The sequence below is a fragment of the Narcine bancroftii genome, chromosome 1, assembly GCF_036971445.1.
Source record: "Narcine bancroftii isolate sNarBan1 chromosome 1, sNarBan1.hap1, whole genome shotgun sequence".
Lineage (NCBI taxonomy): Eukaryota > Metazoa > Chordata > Chondrichthyes > Torpediniformes > Narcinidae > Narcine > Narcine bancroftii.
Window position 1 is genome coordinate 292,194,825 of NC_091469.1, and position 19,981 is coordinate 292,214,805.

The window sequence follows — 19,981 nt, forward strand, 5'->3', positions numbered from 1 at the left end:
AAGCTACAAAAAATACATAACCCTCAGGATAAGTTTCTCAGGTTTTTTTTTGGTTAGCTTTCTTTTGTTTCAATAGAGTAGGTTAGGTGGGTTTATTGTATAAGCAACACTTGATTTTCCATCTGGGCACTCTCCAACTGGATGGCATTAACATCAACTTCTCCAGTTTATGCTAGCTACTCCATGTTCTTCCTCTCTTCTCCATCTGTCTCCTTTCCTCCTGCTCTCCAACTCTTCCTGCTCTCCAACTCTTCCCTTTCCATTCACAGAGCCACCCCCCTCTTCCACTTGCTGCTGTGCCCTCCCTCCCTTATCTACTTATTACCTCTGCCTGTGGAACTGTGCTCCCCCCCGCACCCCTCCCTCCACCATTTTGTTCAGATGCCTGTCTACATTTTTCTCATACCTTGATGGAGGGCTCAAGCCAGAAACATTGGTTATGTATCTTTATCTTTGTTACACGAAGTACATTGTTTGACCTGTTGAGTTTCTCCAACATTATGTTTTTACTTTGTATTGGCAAATGAGTTTAGCCAGATTGTCAGAGCTTCAGTAGGGAACATTTTGAGAACAGTGATCATTCTTCTTTAATTATTATGATCATTGTGACAAGATGTGCTGATGTTTAAGACCGTTCATAGGAAGTTCACAAGGATAATTCTGGGAATGAAAGGCTTATCACGAGGAGCATTTGACAGCTTTTGGGCTGTACTCATTGGAATTTAGGAGAATGAGGGGGGATCTCATCAAAACATTTTGTTTGTTGAAAGGCCTGGACAGAGTAGATGTAGAAAGGTTGTTTCCTATGGTGGGCAAGTCTAGGACAAGAGGGCACAACTACAGGATTGAAGGGAGTCCGCTCAGAGCGGAGCTGTGGAAGTATTTCTTCATTTATTCAGAGGGTGGTAAATCTGTGGAATTTGTTTCCACAGACGGGTGTGGAGGCCAGGTCATTGGGTCTATTTAAGACGGACATTGATAGGTTCTTGATTAGCCAGTTATGGGGGAATCAGTTATGGGGAGAAGGTTGGGCAGTGGGGCTGCAGGAAAAATGAATCAGCTCATGATTAAATGGTGGAGTAGACAAACAGTCTATTTCTGCTCATTTGTCTTATGGTATTATGAATAAGCTTCGGCCTTGTAGAAAAGTACTAAATTGGGGGAGGGAAATTATGACAATTAGGTAGGAACTAGGGGGAGTTAATTGAGAGCAGACAAACCCACAAACAGTTATGTTGCAGTTGTTTAGTGTGCCTGCCACATTGACCACCGCCAGTGGGCTGATATCGCCTCAAACCGTGCATCTTGGCGCCTCACAGTTCGGCGGGCAGCAACCTCCTTTGAAGAAGACCGCAGAGCCCACCTCACTGTCAAAAGACAAAGGAGGAAAAACCCAACACCCAACCCCAACCCACCAATTTTCCCTTGCAACCGCTGCAACCGTGTCTGCCTGTCCCGCATCGGACTTGTCAGCCACAAACGAGCCTGCAGCTGACGTGGACATTTTACCCCTCCTTAAATCTTCGTCCGCGAAGCCAAGCCAAGAAAGAAAAATTAATTAGCGTCTAAGACTGGCATGTTCCAGTGTGAGGAAAGGACAAGGAGGGCAAGGTCAGAGAACCTTGAACAGCCAAAAAGGATGTGTATGTATCGTTCTGGAAGATACAACAGACAGGACTCTGGTGGAAACAAAGATTTCAGGGAAGAGCTTGAGCAGGGCATTATGCTTGGAGTTAGAAGTGATCAAGATTTTAAATGAGTGCTTTGCATTGATATTCACCAAGAAGGACATGGAGAGTGACTGTGGGCATAACATGGAGAATGCTCATATATGAAGGCATTTTGAAATCCAGAGAAAGGTGGTACGTTTTTTGAGCAACTATAATGTGGATATCCCCTCGGCCTGATGGGATATGTCCTCTTGGCCTTATATTGGTTATTGAAAGGCAAGTGAAAAGATTGCTGGGGGCCTGGCAAGTATCTTTACATCATTACTAGCAATAGGAGAGGTCGAGAGTCACTAATGTCATCATAAATATCATGTTTTTTGTTTCCCGTATATCTACCCTGGCCCATTCCTCTCAAATGCAACAAGGACAGGATTCCCCACCTCCTCACCTACCACCACAATAGCCTCTGCATCCAACATATCATTCTCCACAATTTCAGCTGCCTACAGCTTGATCTCACCACAGGACACTTCTTCCTCTCCCTCCGTTTTATGTAGAGATCCTTCCCTCCGTGACTCCCTCATTCACTCATCTCTTCCCACCAATCGCCCCTTGGTGACCACAAGAAGTACTACAATTGCACTTACACCTCCTCCTTCACCATTATTTTGTCAAGGTTATTTACTGTATCTGGTGTTCCCGATTTCCCCTCGTCCACATCAGTGAGACAGGAAGCAGATTGCTTCATTGAGCACCTTTGCTCTGTCCACTGCAACAGCAAGGCCAACCACTTCAGTTTCACACACCATTGCCGCACATGTATGTCCATGGCCTCGTGTACTGTCAAGCTGAGCCCACCCAGAAATTGGAGTTACAAAACCTTCTATCCTTCTTTGCAGTCTTCAACCATACAGCACCAATTTCTGTTATCCCACTAAGATCCCTTTTTCTCTCTTCCAACTCCCACTCCCTTTACTTCTTTCTATCAGAAAGCAGTCTTTCACAGGTCTCAGCCCTCACCCCTATCACCTCAGCTTCTTTCTCTTCTACCCTCCCACTTGTATTCACCTGTCACCTCCTACCTGTTAGCCTGTGTTTACCCCACAACTTTTTTATTGATGACTCTGCCTGATTTTTAGTACTCCTGAAGAAGGGCTCAGGCCCAAAACATCAACTACCTTTTACTTTCTATAGATGCTGTATGACCTGCTGAGTTTCTACAGCTCTTTTGTGTACTAAATGTGACTATCAAGCTGTAAGGAGTTGGAAGCAGTGTAGAAAGAAGATACAATAGTTGTGTTTAAAGGCTTCTAGATAGACAAATGAATCTAAGATCACTAGACGGAGGAGCAGAATTTGTCCATTCTGCCATTCTATCACAGCTGATTTACTATCCTTTTCAACCCCAATCTCCTGCCCTCTAGCCCAGACACCCCAGCATTCATTCCACATCCACTTCCCATATCCACTCTATCTAAGCCTTTCGGTATTTGATAGATTCCCTGCTCCTAAATGTACTGCTACTTACTGTATGTTTCTTTACCCAGAGGGCAGTGAATCTGTGGAATTCATTGCCGCAGAAAATTGGGGATATTTAAGGTAGAGGTAGATACGCTCTAGATCAGGAAGGGAATCAAGGGTTAAGGAATAGGATGGTAAATCAGCCATGATTGAATGGCAGGGTTGACTTGATAGGCTGAATGGCCTAATTGTATTCCAATGACTTATGATCTTATTTTAGCTCCTAAACTGCATCACCTTACACTTGGCCAGACTAAACTCTATCTGCAATTTCTTAGCCTAAAATTTCCATTTATTTCAGAGAAATATTAATAATGTAGACATGAGTTCTGCCTCCTACAAATCCAAATCAAAACCTAATTACCACCAACCACACTGATCCTCGCGTAGTTCTGAGCTTCACAACATTCACTAATCAAGTTAGACTTTGACAGCAAACCACATATTCCTCAAATATGAGTTGTCAGAGGAAACTATAGAAGTGGACATCATTTCAGTACCTCATGAGAGTGTTTGATATTTATGTACAGGAAGGGTTTAAAAGCATGTGGACCAAATGCAAGCAAATGGGTTGAGGCCAGAATCCCGATCTGTTCACCATGGGCGAATTGACCCTATGGGCCAGAATCCCGATCTGGTCACCATGGGCAAATTGACCCTATGGGCCAGAATCCCGATCTGGTCACCATGGGCGAATTGACCCTATGGGCCAGTTCTATGCTGATCTGGTCACCATGGGCGAATTGACTCTATGGGCCAGAATCCCGATCTGGTCACCATGGGCGAATTGACCCTATGGGCCAGAATCCCGATCTGGTCACCATGGGCGAATTGACCCTATGGGCCAGAATCCCGATCTGGTCACCATGGGCGAATTGACCCTATGGGCCAGTTCTATGCTGATCTGGTCACCATGGGCGAACTGACCCTATGGGCCAGAATCCCGATCTGGTCACCATGGGCGAATTGACCCTATGGGCCAGAATCCCGATCTGGTCACCATGGGCGAATTGACCCTATGGGCCAGAATCCCGATCTGGTCACCATGGGCGAATTGACCCTATGGGCCAGAATCCCGATCTGGTCACCATGGGCGAATTGACCCTATGGGCCAGAATCCCGATCTGGTCACCATGGGCGAATTGACCCTATGGGCCAGAATCCCGATCTGGTCACTATGGGCGAATTGACCCTATGGGCCAGTTCTATGCTGTGAGCTGCAGTGAAATCATAGCATGCAGATTATAATATTAAAAGAAATATTGGATAAATATTTTCACCAGTGAGTCACGAACAAGGGAACATAACAACTTGATAAGGGGCTGATCATTTAAAATTGAGGTGCAGAGCAATTGCTTCTTTCAGAGGGCAGTGAATCTCTGAAATTGTCTGCCCCCGTGGGTGGAGGAAGCCAGATGATTAAACCAGAAAATGGGGAGACCATCTCCCCCTCCCCCCCACCCCCCCACCCCACACTCCCATTTGAGAAGGAGAAGCAGAGGAGATAACTCCCGGGACGGTGACCACGGCAGCAGACCAGCAAGAGGCTCTGCGGCTGAAGAACACACAGGCGGAGGGATGTTGGCAACTCAAGGTGAGGAACTCACTCAGGGTGCAGGCTGTTGGTCAAGGGATTCACACCAGGCTGTGGACATCTGGAGACTAGCTGGATGGGTACCAGGTATTGGAACAGGGACACAAGAGGTGCAAGGACGCTGAAGGCTTCCTGATTGTATTGAAGGTTCGGAACTGGAACTCGAGTTGCCAATGGTTTTGACTGGTCTGTGGGTGAATCCATGAACACCTGGTGACTCTGGGTGGGCGGGTGGGAGGGGGGGACGACGACTTGCTTTTGCTTCTCTTTCTCTGACTGTATGAGACATCTGGCACTTTGCGCTGATGGCAAATCTAAAACAAGCTTCATGTAATATTACACCTGCTTTATTACATGACAATAAAAGAATCTTGAATCGAGATTCAAGCTGGAGATAGATAAATATTTGAAATATTGATGATTTTAGGTTATGGGAAACTGGCATAAAAGAGTTGATCACATTGAATGGCAGTGCAGGCTTGAGGGCTATATTGCCTTCCTCTGGTCCTCGTTCCTTATGGTTCCAGGATCAGAAAACGGCCTCTTGTTCATTACTGTTGTGGAAGAGAAGGAAGGGACGAGACAGCATTATCACATGAAGGCAAGGCCTTGGAGAGATGGGGAAATGAAGTTGGTGGTGAGGAAAGGAGGGGTTAAGGATGAGAAGGATGCTGGGGTGGAGAGGAACTGTAGAAGTGGATGGGAAGAGGTGAGGAAAGGATTACTGAAGAGCAAACCTTCACCTCATCAATGATATCAATCCCTAAACACTATCCCTAACTTTCACCATGTGCGAGTATGCCTATACACCAGTAAATATGCTCAATGCTCCAATGGCTGAGAGTCAGTGGAGAGTTGGGCTTAGTACCAGTGGGGCTCAGCTACCACAAATCTCATGTACACACACCAAGTCTGTTCAATCCATGGCTGTAATGTCCTCGGTAATCTCCTTCCACCAGCTCATCAGCCAATGCCAAGGTGTGGCTGCTCTTGGCTCCCACTGCATTCATACATGACTCAATGAACTGGTGCAGATCAGGCCGGCTCACCAGATACCTGCAATACAAAACCATGTCAAGGCCACAGTGGAAACAGAGCCTATAATGACAAATCACCTGTGGATTAGTGGTGGACAGTGACCAAAGGCATATTCAGATCCAAGAAATGACTGAGGCCATTTGGCTCCATGCCTATTCTATATCCAAGCTGCTCCTTTATGAGACCATGAGATTTCAGAGCCATCAAGTCTGCTCTAGCATTCCATCATGGGCTCATCCATTCTACCCCTCAGCCCCACTCCCCTGCCTTTGCCCCATAAACTTTGATTCCCTGACTCTTCAGGTACCTATTGTAGAGCTCGTCGAAAGAACCAAAGACTTGTTGATCCAAACCAAGACTTTTATTAGCAAAAGACAGGAGCTCTTCACAGGTGGCCAACCAGTCCGGAATGATCCGACCTGGCTAGGGACACAACCCTTTAAGGCCCAGACAATAGTCGTGGCGGTCGAGTGCGACCTCGTCGCTAATGAGATCCTCTGGGTAGTGGGGATAATGTCAAGTCCGCAACGGAGGGCCAGATCTGGCTGGATAAAACTGTCAGTTGACCCAGAGTCAAATAAGCAATTGGTGTAGTGTCCATGCACTTTAATCAGTTCCATTGCTCTGGTGAGGGGATGAGAGCATTGCTGGTTTAGTGTTATTGAAGCAGTTGACAGGGGAGTTTTGCGCGATGACGTCATGCAACGGGATGACGTAGTCAACGCTGGAGGAGCAGGTTGGAGGACCTCCCAGAAGTGCTGTTGTGGCGGCGTCAGCGGATGAAAGGTAAGTAGTGGAGTTTGTAGTTGCTCATAGTTCTCGTAGACTCTCAAGGACACCATAGACAGCAATGCTGTTAGACGCTGGTTATCTCCTCCACTTCAATGAATCTCAGGAAGTTTTCAAAGTTCAGCAGCCAGAACTTAAAGGCTTTGAAGGCTGTAGCTGACTGTGGGTCGATATCAAGTTTTTCTGGCCGAGTTAAACGCTCCATCCCTTTCAAAAAAAATTCTTTTTGCTAATAAAATTGTAGAGCTCGTCGAAAGAACCAAAGACTTGTTGATCCAAACCAAGGCTTTTATTAGCAAAAGACAGGAGCTCTTCACAGGTGGCCGACCAGTCCGGAATGATCCGACCTGGCTAGGGACACAACCCTTTAAGGCCCAGACAATAGCTGTAAGCAGTCTAGATACAGTAACTATATACACTATGTACATTGGTGATAGATCTGTACTATCACACCTATCATTCTCTTCCTTAAATACACCCAATGACCTAGCCTTCACAGGCACCCGTGGTAGCAAATTCCAGAGGTTCACCACTCTCTGGCTAAAGAAATTCTTCCGTATCTGTTTTAAATGGGCACCCTTCAATCCTGAAGCTGTGCCTTTTTGTCCTAGACACTCCTACCATTGGAAACAACTTTGCCACATCTACACTGGCCAGACCTTTCAACATTCGAGGTTCCTCTTTTATCTTGGCCCTAACCACCTTTTTAAAATATATTTTTTAAACCTAAAAAAATCTCTCAAACTGTCTGGAAATGGTCTGAGCATCACATAAAGAGCCCTCTTAATAGAGAATTCCTCAAACTCTCTCCTCTGTGGATGAAGAAGTTTTTCACATCTACCCCAAATATCTGACCTATGTTGAGCCAAGGTGTATAGTTGCATTGAAACGGTGGGTTTGCTGCATGAGGCAAGATTTAAGCAGGCTTGGCCTGGACCCATCAGTGGAGAAGGATGACAATTCATCTCATTGAATGGTATTATTTTTTTTTTCGGGGAACAGGTTTTTGTTTCCCTTGGATGGAGGGGCTGCAACCACTGGGCTGAGAGGCCACTCTAGTGTTCAATAAAATCGTGGCTGATCTCACTGTCATCTTAAGGCCTCATTTCAATGTTACTCCTTTGCTTAAGAAAAATATCTACCTCTCCCTTAAAAATATTCAAAAACTGCTAACTCAACCCTTTTGATCATCAAAACCCCAAGCGAAATGAATTCACTGTAGTTTGTCATATTTGGGTGAATCTTCATTTTAGGCACTTAATTCTGGATTTCTCTACCATCAGCAATACCCTGTTATTCCAGCCTCCGAAAGATACCCAGGCCATGCCTCTGGATGGAGGGAGAAAGGGATTGGCCACAGGTGAAGGAACCATGATGTAAAACTTGGGGGAGTAAATAGATGGAAAGCACAGAGGGAAATGGAGGGGGCATTGAGACACATGGAGAATCCATCTGGAAATAGAGGATCAAATGACTTGGAAAGATTGGACAGAGATGGGCAGAAGGATTGGTGATGAGAGAGGTTAAAGATGGACAAAAAGAGAAAGAAGGGTCTGAGACCATTGGGAGAGGTGGGGGAAGGAGGGTGCAGGGAGGAGGGATAGTCAATGCGTGAATGGATCAGGTAGAGGAGGGTGGAGCGAGTGAGAGTGAAACTGGGAGGAGAGGGAGAGATCAGGTAGAGGGGATTCAGTGGGAGTGGCTGGTGGAGGGGAGGTGGGTATTCAGATCAAGGGTGATTGGGAAAGTGAGGACATGGAGGGAAGGAGGGATCAAGCAGAGGGGGTGGAGGGGTCAAGTGGAGGGAGGGGTGGTGAGGGGATGGAGGGAAAGAGATGTCAGGTAAAGAGGGTAAGGTAGAGGGCCAAGATGGAGTGCAGAGTTGGAGCAAGGGGGAGTTGAAGGGAGGATGGAGCCTGTTACCTTCAGCCTGAGGGAGGAGATAAGGGTCAAGCAGAGGAGGTGGAGGGAAGATGGAGAGAGGATAGGGCTGAGGAGGGGGATGGAGTAATGGAGGATGAAGGGGATGATGGAGTGGAAGAGCGAGGAGGATGATGGAAAGAAGATTGGGGCGAGAGGAGGGAGGGAGTGGAGGGTTAGGAAGGGAGGAGGGGGAATGGAGGGTTAGTGGAGGGGAGGGGAAGTGAAGGGTTAGGGGAGGAGTGAGAGAGGATGGTACAGAGTGAGGGATTGAGGAGGAGAGGGAAAGGGGCATCCAACGCCGCCGACCGGACGGGAATCCAGGTCATAAGGTAGCGAGGCGGAACCACTCACCGCGCCATCACCCTGCTGTGTCGTCATGGCGCGGGCACGCGCAGCGCAGACCTGCTGACGCTCGGGCACGCGGAGCGCGGGACTTGCGGTGGGGTTAGGGAGTTAGTCCTGCTGGCCCGATGATTGAACACGTCTTGAGCTAGGTGAGAATGTAACTGTGTCACCCCCATCTTCAGATAGGAGGAACACCTTTTATTCCATCTCACAGTCTCCAATTTTCATTAACCCTCCTCTCCTATGTTCAACTCTTTCCCTATGTCTTCCTTTCTTCTAACTCCCCACCCCCTTCCATTCTGCCAGAGAACTACCCTCTGCTCTCTCCCCTTATCATCTCAGCTTTTTTCTCTTCTACCCTTCTACCTGTATCAACCTTGTACCTCTTACCTCATAGTCTGTTCCTCTCCCTTTCTCCATCCTCTCCTCATCCTCCCCTCTCTTCCCCCCACCTCCAACATTTTTATTTGGGCATCTGCCTGTTTTTACTTAGAGCATAGAAACAGACCTCTTTGGCCCTTCTAGTCTGTGCTGAACATTTTGTAGGCCTAGTTCCACTGACCTGCACCCAGTCCATAGCGCTCCATATACCTGTCTATTTCTTGTTAAATGTTAAATTAAGTCTGCATTTGCCACTTCAGCTGTTTCCCCTAAACATTTCCCCTTTCACTCTTAACCCATGTCCTCTGGTTTGTATCTCACCCACCCTCAGAGGAAAAAGCCGATCTATATTTACTCTGTCTATCCCTCTCACTGCACTATAATTTCCAGGGTTACTTTTGGAGCCTTTATTTAACCAGCGGAACAACGTGAACTACCCTCCAATCCTCCACCACCGCACCCGTGGCTAAGAATTTGTTAAATATTTCTGCCAGAGCCCCTGCAATTTTTGCGCTAGCCTCCCTCAAAGTCCAAGGGAATATCTGTCAGGCTCTGGGAATTTATCCTCCCTTATTTGCTTTAAGATGGCAAGCACTTCCTCCTATTTAATCTGTTTAGGATCCATGACATCACTGCTTGTTTTCCTTACTTCCCACAACTCTGTTCCCTTTTCATGAGTGAATACTAATGAATCCTAACAGATTTCCTGACACATTTGACAAACTCCAAGCCATCCAGCCCTTTTACAGTATGGGTGTCCCAGTTAATAGATGGAAAGTTAAAATTTCCTACTATTACAACCTTGTGTTTCCTGCCGTTGTCTGCTATCTCTCTGCAGATTTGCTCCTCTAATTCTCATTGACTATTGGAAGGCCTATAATACAACCCCATGAGAGTGGTGAGAACCTTTCCCATTCCTCAGCTCTACCCATATAGCCTCAGTAGACGAGCCCTCTGGTCTGTCCTGCTTGAGCATAGCTGTGATATTTTCTCTGAAGAGCAATGCCAACTCTTCCCCTTTTCATCTCCCCGTTCTATCACATCTAGAGCAACAGAAGCCTGGAACATTGAGCTGCCAGTCCTGCCCCTCCTGCAACCAAGTTTCCACTAATGGCCACAATATTATATTTCCACATGCCAATCCACACTCAAAGCTTATCTGGCTTTCCTACAATACTCCTTGCATTGAAATAGATGCACCTGAGAATATTTCGATCACATACAACCCATTCCTGACAAAAGACCCAGTCCACAACCTTTACCAGCTATGGATGCTGTGTGACCCGCTGAGTTTCGCTAGTGCATTTGTATATTCAAGTCAAGTTTATTGTCATCTGATTGTACCAGAACAACCCAATAACAAAGCGTTCTCCAGTCCTCTGTGCAAAATGAGCAGACACACAACCATACATAATACACATGTACACAAGTAAACATGAAGGACAAATATTTAATCTATACAAATAAATAAATACTGTTTCATGAAGATGGGTCTTGGATGGTTAGTGTGAGCAATTCCTTTGATCGTTCAGTTGATAATAGGGGCATCCAGTTTGATCATATTGCCCTCAGCTCCAGCAGCTGGAAACTTTCTTGTTTAGCACCTGTAGAACACCTGAGTATCATGAAAGAGCTGGAAATAATTTGGTAGATTAGGAACCACATATGCAGTTAGAACCAGGTTTTTGTTTATTTATTAAATAGTTCTCCCACTAAATACAACCAGTGAGAATTCTACTGCCATTTTCTAGTCAGCTGATGTATCTCACTAGTAAATGTGAATTGCCTTACAAATTGGAGGCACCCAATAGATGTGGAACTACTTATATTTTCACAGTGTTTATGAGTCTTAGACAAGCATATGTGCTTGTCTAAATCTCTTAAATGGCCCTAATGTTTTAGCCTCCACCACCATCTCTGGCAAGGCATTCCAGGATCCACAACATTCTCTGTAAAACTAAATAAATAAATAAATAATTTTTAAAAAAGATTTCTGGTGTCTTCACTAAATTTTCCTCCCTTCACTTTGTGCACATGTCCTCTGGTGTTTGCTATTCCTGCCCTGGGAAATAGGCACTGGCTGTCCACCTTATCTATGCCTTTCATAATCTTGTAGACCTCCATTAAGTCTCCTCTCATCTACGTACGCTCCAAAGTCTCAGCTCTCTAACCTTGCCTCATTTTCCAATTCAAGCAACATCCTGCTAAATCTTCTCTACGCCCTCTCCATAGCTTACGCATCCTTCCTATAATGAGGTGACCAGACTGAACACAATACTCTAAGTGTGGTCTCACCAGAGATTTGTAGAGTTACAACATGAAACTCAATCCCCCTAGTAATGAAGCCCAGCATCCCAAAGGCCTTCTTAACTATCCTGTCAACCTGTGTGGCAACCTTGAGGGATGCATGGATTTGAACCCCAAGGTCTCACTGTTCATCCACATTCTTATGTAACCCACCATTAACCCTGTATTCAGCCTTCTGGTTCATCCTACAAAATGTATTACCTCACACTTATCTGGATTGAACTCCATCTACCAATTCTTCGCACATCTCTCTAGCCTGACCATATCCTCTTGTAACCTTCAACTCCAACCACAAATCCTCCAACCTTCATGTCACCTGCAAACTTACTGACCCATCTTTCTGTCTCCTTATCCAGGTCATTTATAAAAATCACAAAGAGCAGGGTTCCCAGAACAGATCCACATGGTACTCCACTAGTCATTGGCCTCCAGGCAAATAAGTTTTTTCTACTACTACTCTCTGCTTTCTGCCTGCAAGCCAATTTTTTAAAATCCACACAGACAAAGTTCCATGGATCCCATGCCTCATGACTTACTGAACAAGTCTCTCATGGGGGACCTTGTCAGATTCCTTGCTAAAATGCATATAGACCACATCTATAACTCAATGCTCATCAATTTCTTTTGTTACTTCCTCATTAAACTGAATTAGGCTTGTGAGGCATGGCCTTCCCTTCACAAACCCATGCTGACTATCCTTGAGTAGACTGAAATTCTCAAAATACTCCTACATCCTATCTTTAAGTATCCTCTCCAATTGTTTCCACACACTGATGTAAGACTCCCTGGTCTATAATTTCCAGGATTCTCCCTATTACTTTTCTTTAAACAGATAATACAGAGTACATTCAATTTTGCAGAGGTATCTGGAAGAGCTGAAAAATAGGCTGCAAAATGGCAGATGGAATTTAATGCAGATAAGTGTGAGGTGTTGCACTTTGGAAGGCCAAACCAATGTAGGACATACATGGTAAATGGTGGGGCACTAAGGAGTGTGGTAGAACAAAGGGATCTGGGAATACAGAAAGTGACATCACAAGTAGATAGGGTTGTAAAGAGAACTTCATAAATCAAAGTATTGAGTACAGGAGATAGGATGTTATGGTAAAGTTGTATAAGACATTGGTTTTTAAAAAAAAACGATTTATTTAAAAGATCATTAAGAAAAAAACAGAATACAACCCAATAAGAACAATTTTTTATATATAAAGAAAACAACAAAAAGCAACACGAAAACCCCCACCCTCCCACCCCATCAGCCAGCTCTTAAGGAGAGCCAAAAATATAAACAAAAAAAACTAAAAGTATTTAATTAATCAAAGTACATCCAAATGCATATATTCCAAGTAAGGTAGCCACTTATTAACAAAAAAAGAATAATTATCATGCAGACTATATGTAATTTTTTCCATAACAATACAAGCTTTCAATTCATAATTGCCAATGTATTATACTAATTGCTATATTATCTTTCCATGTACTAGTTACACATTTTCATGCCACAGACAACACTTATCGTACAAACGCAATTTGAAACTTATCCAACCCTAATCCCCTTAAAGCAGTGGTTCCCAACCTTTTACTTTCCACTCACATACCACTTTAAGTATTCCCTATGCCATAAGTGTTCTGTGATTAGTAAAGGATTGCTTAAGGTGGTATGTGAGTAGGAAGGGAAGGTTGAGAATCACTGCTCTAGACCCAATTATAACTGAAATATTCTGCTTGAGAAAAATTGTCATTGGCCCATTTCCCTTGGAAACTGTGCACATAACGAATCAATTTGGAATGATTAAAACAGTGGTTTTCAAACTTTTTCTTTCCACCCACATACCACCTTAAGCAATCCCTTACTAATCACAGAACACTTATGGCATAGGGAATACTTAAAGTGGTATGTGAGTGGAAAGTAAAAGATTGGGAGCCACTGCCTTAAAGGAACCATGTTAACTTAATATTTAAGTTAACATTAATTTAATATTGTATAATTTTTCCAAAACTAACCTAATTTCTTCCCAAAATGATTGTACTTTAACACCAGGACCAAACAGCATGTAAAAAAGTTCCAGTACATAAACCACATCTAAAACAAGAATCTGAATTACTAAAACCATATTTTTTCAATTTCTCCAGAGTTAAATATAACTGATGCAAAAAATTATAATTAACCATTTCATATTGTACATTCATCAATTTAGTTACACTATCATAACACATATCCGCCCAATTATCTTCCGGAAAAATAAAGCTTAAATCATTTTTCCATTTAAGCTTAGACTTCTCCCATTCTGGTTTATCCATTATCTTGTAACACTTGATACATAACTGAAATATAACCCTTTTTTGGTGTAGAAGAAATCAAAGATTCAAATTTTATCAATACAGGTAGAATCATCTCTTTACCATAGATATCTTTTACCAAAGCTCTAAGTTGGTAATAAACAAACAAAGAATTTTCAGAGATATCAAATCATCCCCTCAATTGATTAAAAGAAAGAAGTTGTCCTTCCTCAAAAGAATCCTGCAATATCTTTATACTCTTAGAATTCCAACTCTTTAAATGATTATTAAACTTTGAAAGAGGAATAAGCTGATTATTATATAATGGGGTTAAAATTGATAATTTACCTTTTGATCCTAGAACCTTATTTCTTCTAGTCCATACCTTTAACAAATGTTTTAATACTGGCATATTATATTCCTGCAACAAATTCATATTCCATCAAAATATAAATTGATGCACCTCAACTTCAGAAATACAAGTCATCTCCACTTTTGCCCAACTTGGAGGTTGGTTCAAGTCCATCAATCTACTAATAAATTTCAACTGAGCTGTCTCGTAATAATTTTGAAAATGAGGTAACTGAAGTTCACCTAACACATATTTCCATGTAAATTTATACAATGCTACCCGAGGTAATTTACCTTTCCATAAGAATTCCCTCACAACTTTCTTTAAATCCTGAAAAAATCCCTTTGAAAGGGAACATGATATCAATTGAAATAAATATTGAATTCGAGGAAAAATGTTAATCTTAATACAATTTACTCAACCAATTAAAGTTAACGGAAGGTCTTTCCATTTAATTAAATCTACTTTAATCTTTTTTAATAAAGAAACATAATTTAACTTGCATAATGATTGATAATCAGCATTTACAGTTATCAACAGACTCGCCAAGGCAAATAGCGCCTTTGGAAGACTACACAAAAGAGTCTGGAAAAACAACCAACTGAAAAACCTCACAAAGATAAGCGTATACAGAGCCGTTGTCATACCCACACTCCTGTTCGGCTCCGAATCATGGGTCCTCTACCGGCACCACCTACGGCTCCTAGAACGCTTCCACCAGCGTTGTCTCCGCTCCATCCTCAACATCCATTGGAGCGCTTACATCCCTAACGTCGAAGTACTCGAGATGGCAGAGGTCGACAGCATCGAGTCCACGCTGCTGAAGATCCAGCTGCGCTGGGTGGGTCACGTCTCCAGAATGGAGGACCATCGCCTTCCCAAGATCGTGTTATATGGCGAGCTCTCCACTGGCCACCATGACAGAGGTGCACCAAAGAAAAGGTACAAGGACTGCCTAAAGAAATCTCTTGGTGCCTGCCACATTGACCACCGCCAGTGGGCTGATATCGCCTCAAACCGTGCATCTTGGCGCCTCACAGTTTGGCGGGCAGCAACCTCCTTTGAAGAAGACCGCAGAGCCCACCTCACTGACAAAAGGCAAAGGAGGAAAAACCCAACCCCAACCAACCAATTTTCCCCTGCAACCGCTGCAATCGTGTCTGCCTGTCCCGCATCGGACTTGTCAGCCACAAACGAGCCTGCAGCTGACGTGGACTTTTTACCCCCTCCATAAATCTTCGTCCGCGAAGCCAAGCCAAAGAAGAGAAGAAGAATTTTATCGGACCATTTCAATTTTATAATATTTTTATACTCTGAATAATCACCCTCTCCAACTTGCAAAATTTCTCTCTTATCCCAATTAACTTTATATTCAGATAATTTTCCAAATTGTAATAAACATTCCTGCAAATGTAACAATGAATGTTTTGGTTCTGTCAAGTATATCAAAACATCATCTCCAAATAGATTAATCTTATATTCCTCATCCATAACTCTCATCCCTCTTATCTTTTCATTCTGTTATTATCTGAGCTAACTGTTCAATAGCCAATGCAAACAAGGCTGGTGACAATGGACACCTTTGCTGGGTCGAACATGTCAATTTAAATGGTAGGGAAACTTGACCATTTGTCACCACCCTAGCAATTGGGTTTATATATAAAGCTTTAACCCAACCAATAAAAAAAGGGCTAAATTTAAACTTCTCTAACACCTTAAATAAAAAAATCCCATTCAACCCTATCAAAGGCTTTTTCCGCATCTAGCACAACCAGGTATGGTTTTTTCGGGCTGCTTTCAATATGCATTGACCAAAGTTACAATTGAAGAATATTATCTGACATATTCCTATTCTTAATAAAACCTGTTTGATCAATATGTATCAACTTAGGTAAGTATTTGGCAAGCCGGTTTGCTAACACTTTTGCTATAATTTTATGACCTACATTCAATAAAGAAATAGGTCTATACGAAGATACTTTCAACGGATCTCTATCTTTTTTCGGAATTACAGTAATTAATGCACTCCAACAAGATTCCGGTAGCACCTGTTCTTCAGTTATTTGTTGAAATACATCCCCAAACACAGAAGATAAATCTTCATAAAAATTTTTATAAAATTCCACAGAGAATCCATCATCCCCTGGTGACTTTCCATTTGGCAACTCCTGTATAGCCTCCTTAATCTCAAAGTCTGTAAACGGAGATTCCAATTCCATAACATCTTCCTCCCCTAATACCGGTAACATTAATTTAGATAAATAAGATTCAATAGAACCATTATCCTGTTTCGCCTCAGAAGTATATAATTTTTGATAAAATTAATAAAAATTGTCATTAATTTCCTGAGGTTTATTGAACTATTGAATTCTTTTTAACAGCATTAATAGTCCGTGAAATCTGTTCCGTTTTTAATTGCCATGCAAGTACCTTATGTGCCCTCTCACCCAATTCATAATAACGCTGCTTAGATCGGTTAATTAAACGCTCAGATTGATAAGTATGCAATGTATTGTAACATAATTTCAAGTTTGTCAGAGCTGCTTTTTTATCTTCTGTCACATCTTTCTGAAATTCCTTCTCTAACTCAGCAATGTTTCTCCAACTCTAAACTCTCTGCCATATATTGTTTCTTAACTCTCGTAGTGTAATTAATGATCTACCCTCTTAAATAAGCTTTCAGTGCATCCCATAATACAAAACGACTATCTACAGAATTAACTTTCTCAGCCAAAAACAAAGTGATCTGTTTTTTAACAAAAGTAACATACTCTGGTTTTTTCAATAACATTGTGTTGAACCTCCATCTATAAGATGAACGTATCACTTCCGGACTTACACAAGAAAAAAACAATAAAGAATGATCCAATAGAACCCTACTTTTATACTCAGCATGTAATACTCTACCCTGTAAATGTGCCGATACCAAAAAAAAAATCTATTCTGGAGAGTGAATCATGCCAAGATGAATAAAAAGAAAAATCTTTCTCCGTAGGATTAACTCTTCTCCAAATATCCACCAAATTTAAATCTTTCATCAAAGCCCCAATTTGTATTGCCATCTTTGATTTCCTTATACTTTTCGGAGATATATCCAATAAGGGGTCCAAAACACAGTTAAAGTCTCCCCCAACTAAGATATTTGCATTAGCCTGATTTAACAACAAAAAAAAGCTTCTAAAATAAAACGTTCATCATCTATATTAGGTGCATAAACATTAAGTAAAGTTCAAGATTCAGCAAAAATTTTACAATTTACCCTCAAAACTCTCCCAGCATTTCCCTCCAAAGATTGTAATTCAAAAGGCAAACTCTTATGAATTAAAATTGCTACACCCCTCGCCTTAGAATTAAAAGAAGAAGAAAGCACATGACCAACTCACTCTCTCTTCAATTTCAAGTGTTCTTTTACAGTCAAGTGTGTTTCTTGCAAAAAAGCAATGTCAACTTTCATATATTTTTTAATATTGGCCAAAACTCGTTTCCACTTAATTGGATTATTGAACCCCTGAACATTAAAAGTTGCAAATTTCAAATTAGACATTTCTACAAACTAACAATATAATCACACACTACTAAATATCACTCCCCTTCTTCTTTGGCTTGGCTTCACGGACGAAGATTTATGGAGGAGGTAAATGTCCACGTCAGCTGCAGGCTCGTTTGTGGCTGACAAGTCCGATGCGGGACAGGCAGACACGGTTGCAGCGGTTGCAGGGGAAAATTGGTTGGTTGGGGTTGGGTGTTGGGTTTTTCCTCCTTTGCCTTTTGTCAGTGAGGTGGTCGCTCCCCTTATAAATCCTTAAAATCACAATCCCTCCCCTAAAAAAAATTAAAGAAAAAAATCACCCCAAAAAAAAACCACCCAGAGGTAGTAATGCCCTAAAAGTCTGGGTGTGGTAAACCCCACTAGCAGCAGATGACTATCAAAGATTTCAGTGCCATCCACACCCCACCCCCCCAGCCAGACATACGTACATTATTCAATTAAACATAATCAAATACAATAAATATATTCAACCCAGTGATTCCAGTCCCAATGATTGTTCCAGGTCTTCAATATCAAGAAGACTTCATGTCAGCTCTTCTTTCTTTCCATTCTTCCTGTTCCCATGCCCATTCCCATTTGCCCTTCTTTTAGGTGACAACGATGGAGATCGGCCATTTCCTCGCAAATCTGGCAACGAATTGGCAAAAATTAATGCATCATGGTCATTTTCAATAAGTTGAGATTGAAAATTACTATAAGAAACTTTTAACACGCAATAATAGCTGAATTAAATTCCCGACGTCGCCTAAAAATGTCTTGACTCAAATCCGCATTAAAAAATAATCTATTATTTTGAGTCATCATTGGAGTTTGACTTTGTCGGGTCTTTTGCACCATCAGTCGTAATATAATTTCTCTATCTTGATATTTCAAGCAACGAATTAAAAACGCCTGTGGCGATTGTCCCGGAAACGGCTTCTTCCTTAATGCTCTATGTGCTCGATCCAACTCCAAACCTTCCGGAAAAAAACCTCTTTGCCCAACATCTCAAGAATCCATTTCTTAAAATTTTTTATCGGGTCAGAACTTTCGATATTGTCTGGAAGACCCACTATTTTCACATTATTGCTCCGACTTTGATTTTCCAATGAATCAATTTTCTTCAATAATTCTTTCTTCTGAATTCCTCAATCCACAAAAGAATCTTCCACTTTTTCCATTTTTTCCCTATTACATTCAAATTGATTTTTACATTAAAAAAAACCTGCTTCAATTAAAAAAAAATTATCTTGTACTGTATCAACTGATTTTATACATCTATTGACATCACTTTTAACTACAAACATATCTTGCTTCATATTTGTCATGTCTTCACACATAGTGCTCATTTTAGTTTTTACTTCCAGGAATCCTCGAGACATCATTTGGTAGGCAATCCCTTCCATCAGCACACATAGATTCCATTCCGGATTCCATCACCTCCCTTTGAGGCCTACCTTCCCTGGTCTCCACCTCCATTTGTTCTTGTGTGCTGCCCAGTGAAGGTAAGTCTTCTTCTTCTTCAGGCACTGCTGGTCCTCTTCCAGTGCGGCTGCAGGTCTGAACCCCGTCCTTGTTGGGGAGCCGCTGCTCGGGGCCCCCCCCCCACAGCCCACACCCGTTCTAATAAATCCCGAACACTCGAAGCACCGCGCATGCCCGGTAGGACCAGCAACTGCGCAGGTGCATCCTCTGATTCAACACTGCGCGTCCCCGGCCCACCCAACAACATTGCGGGCTCGAGGGCCCCTCTCGGCTGGACCGCCCATGCGCCCAACCTCACGGGCATGCAGTTCAGTGCTGGCCGAACTTGTTGTCAAGCCGATGCCATCTTTTGGAGGTAGGGTTGGTGGCGGTAGGCCCCAATTCTTCGGCACTCTTGTAAGGTAGTTTCTTCTGTAATTGAGCTTTCATTTTTTTCACATTGGTAACCATTATAGTCCTCTAGTATTCCAAGAATTGTAAATACTACTTTTAATCACTTTTATAAATTTTAAAAATGGGTATTTAAAAGACTAGCTGGTGAAGGGTGGAATTGGATGTCTGTCTTCTATGCCATCTTGCCACGTGCCGTATAAGACATTGGTGAGGCTAAATGTTGAGTATTGTGTGCAATTTTGGTCACTTAATTACAGGAAAGATATCAATAAGATGGAAAGAATGCAGAGAATATTTACTAGGATGTCGCCGGGACTTCAGGAATGGAGTTACAGGGAAAGGTTAAACAGGTTAGGACTTTTTCCCTGGAGTGT

The 19,981-nt window shown here is 42.5% G+C and overlaps 1 protein-coding gene across 2 annotated transcripts in view; it reads right to left on the reverse strand.

Annotated features, from left to right (window-relative positions):
- LOC138746307 (uncharacterized oxidoreductase YjmC-like) overlaps positions 1-19,981 on the reverse strand; it is a 65,681-nt gene that overhangs the window by 31,650 nt on the left and 14,050 nt on the right. For both annotated transcript variants that reach the window (XM_069904534.1, XM_069904532.1), the window contains exon 4: positions 5,693-5,841. In XM_069904534.1, the coding sequence (XP_069760635.1) occupies positions 5,693-5,841 (149 nt within the window). The remainder of the gene's footprint in view (positions 1-5,692; positions 5,842-19,981) is intronic.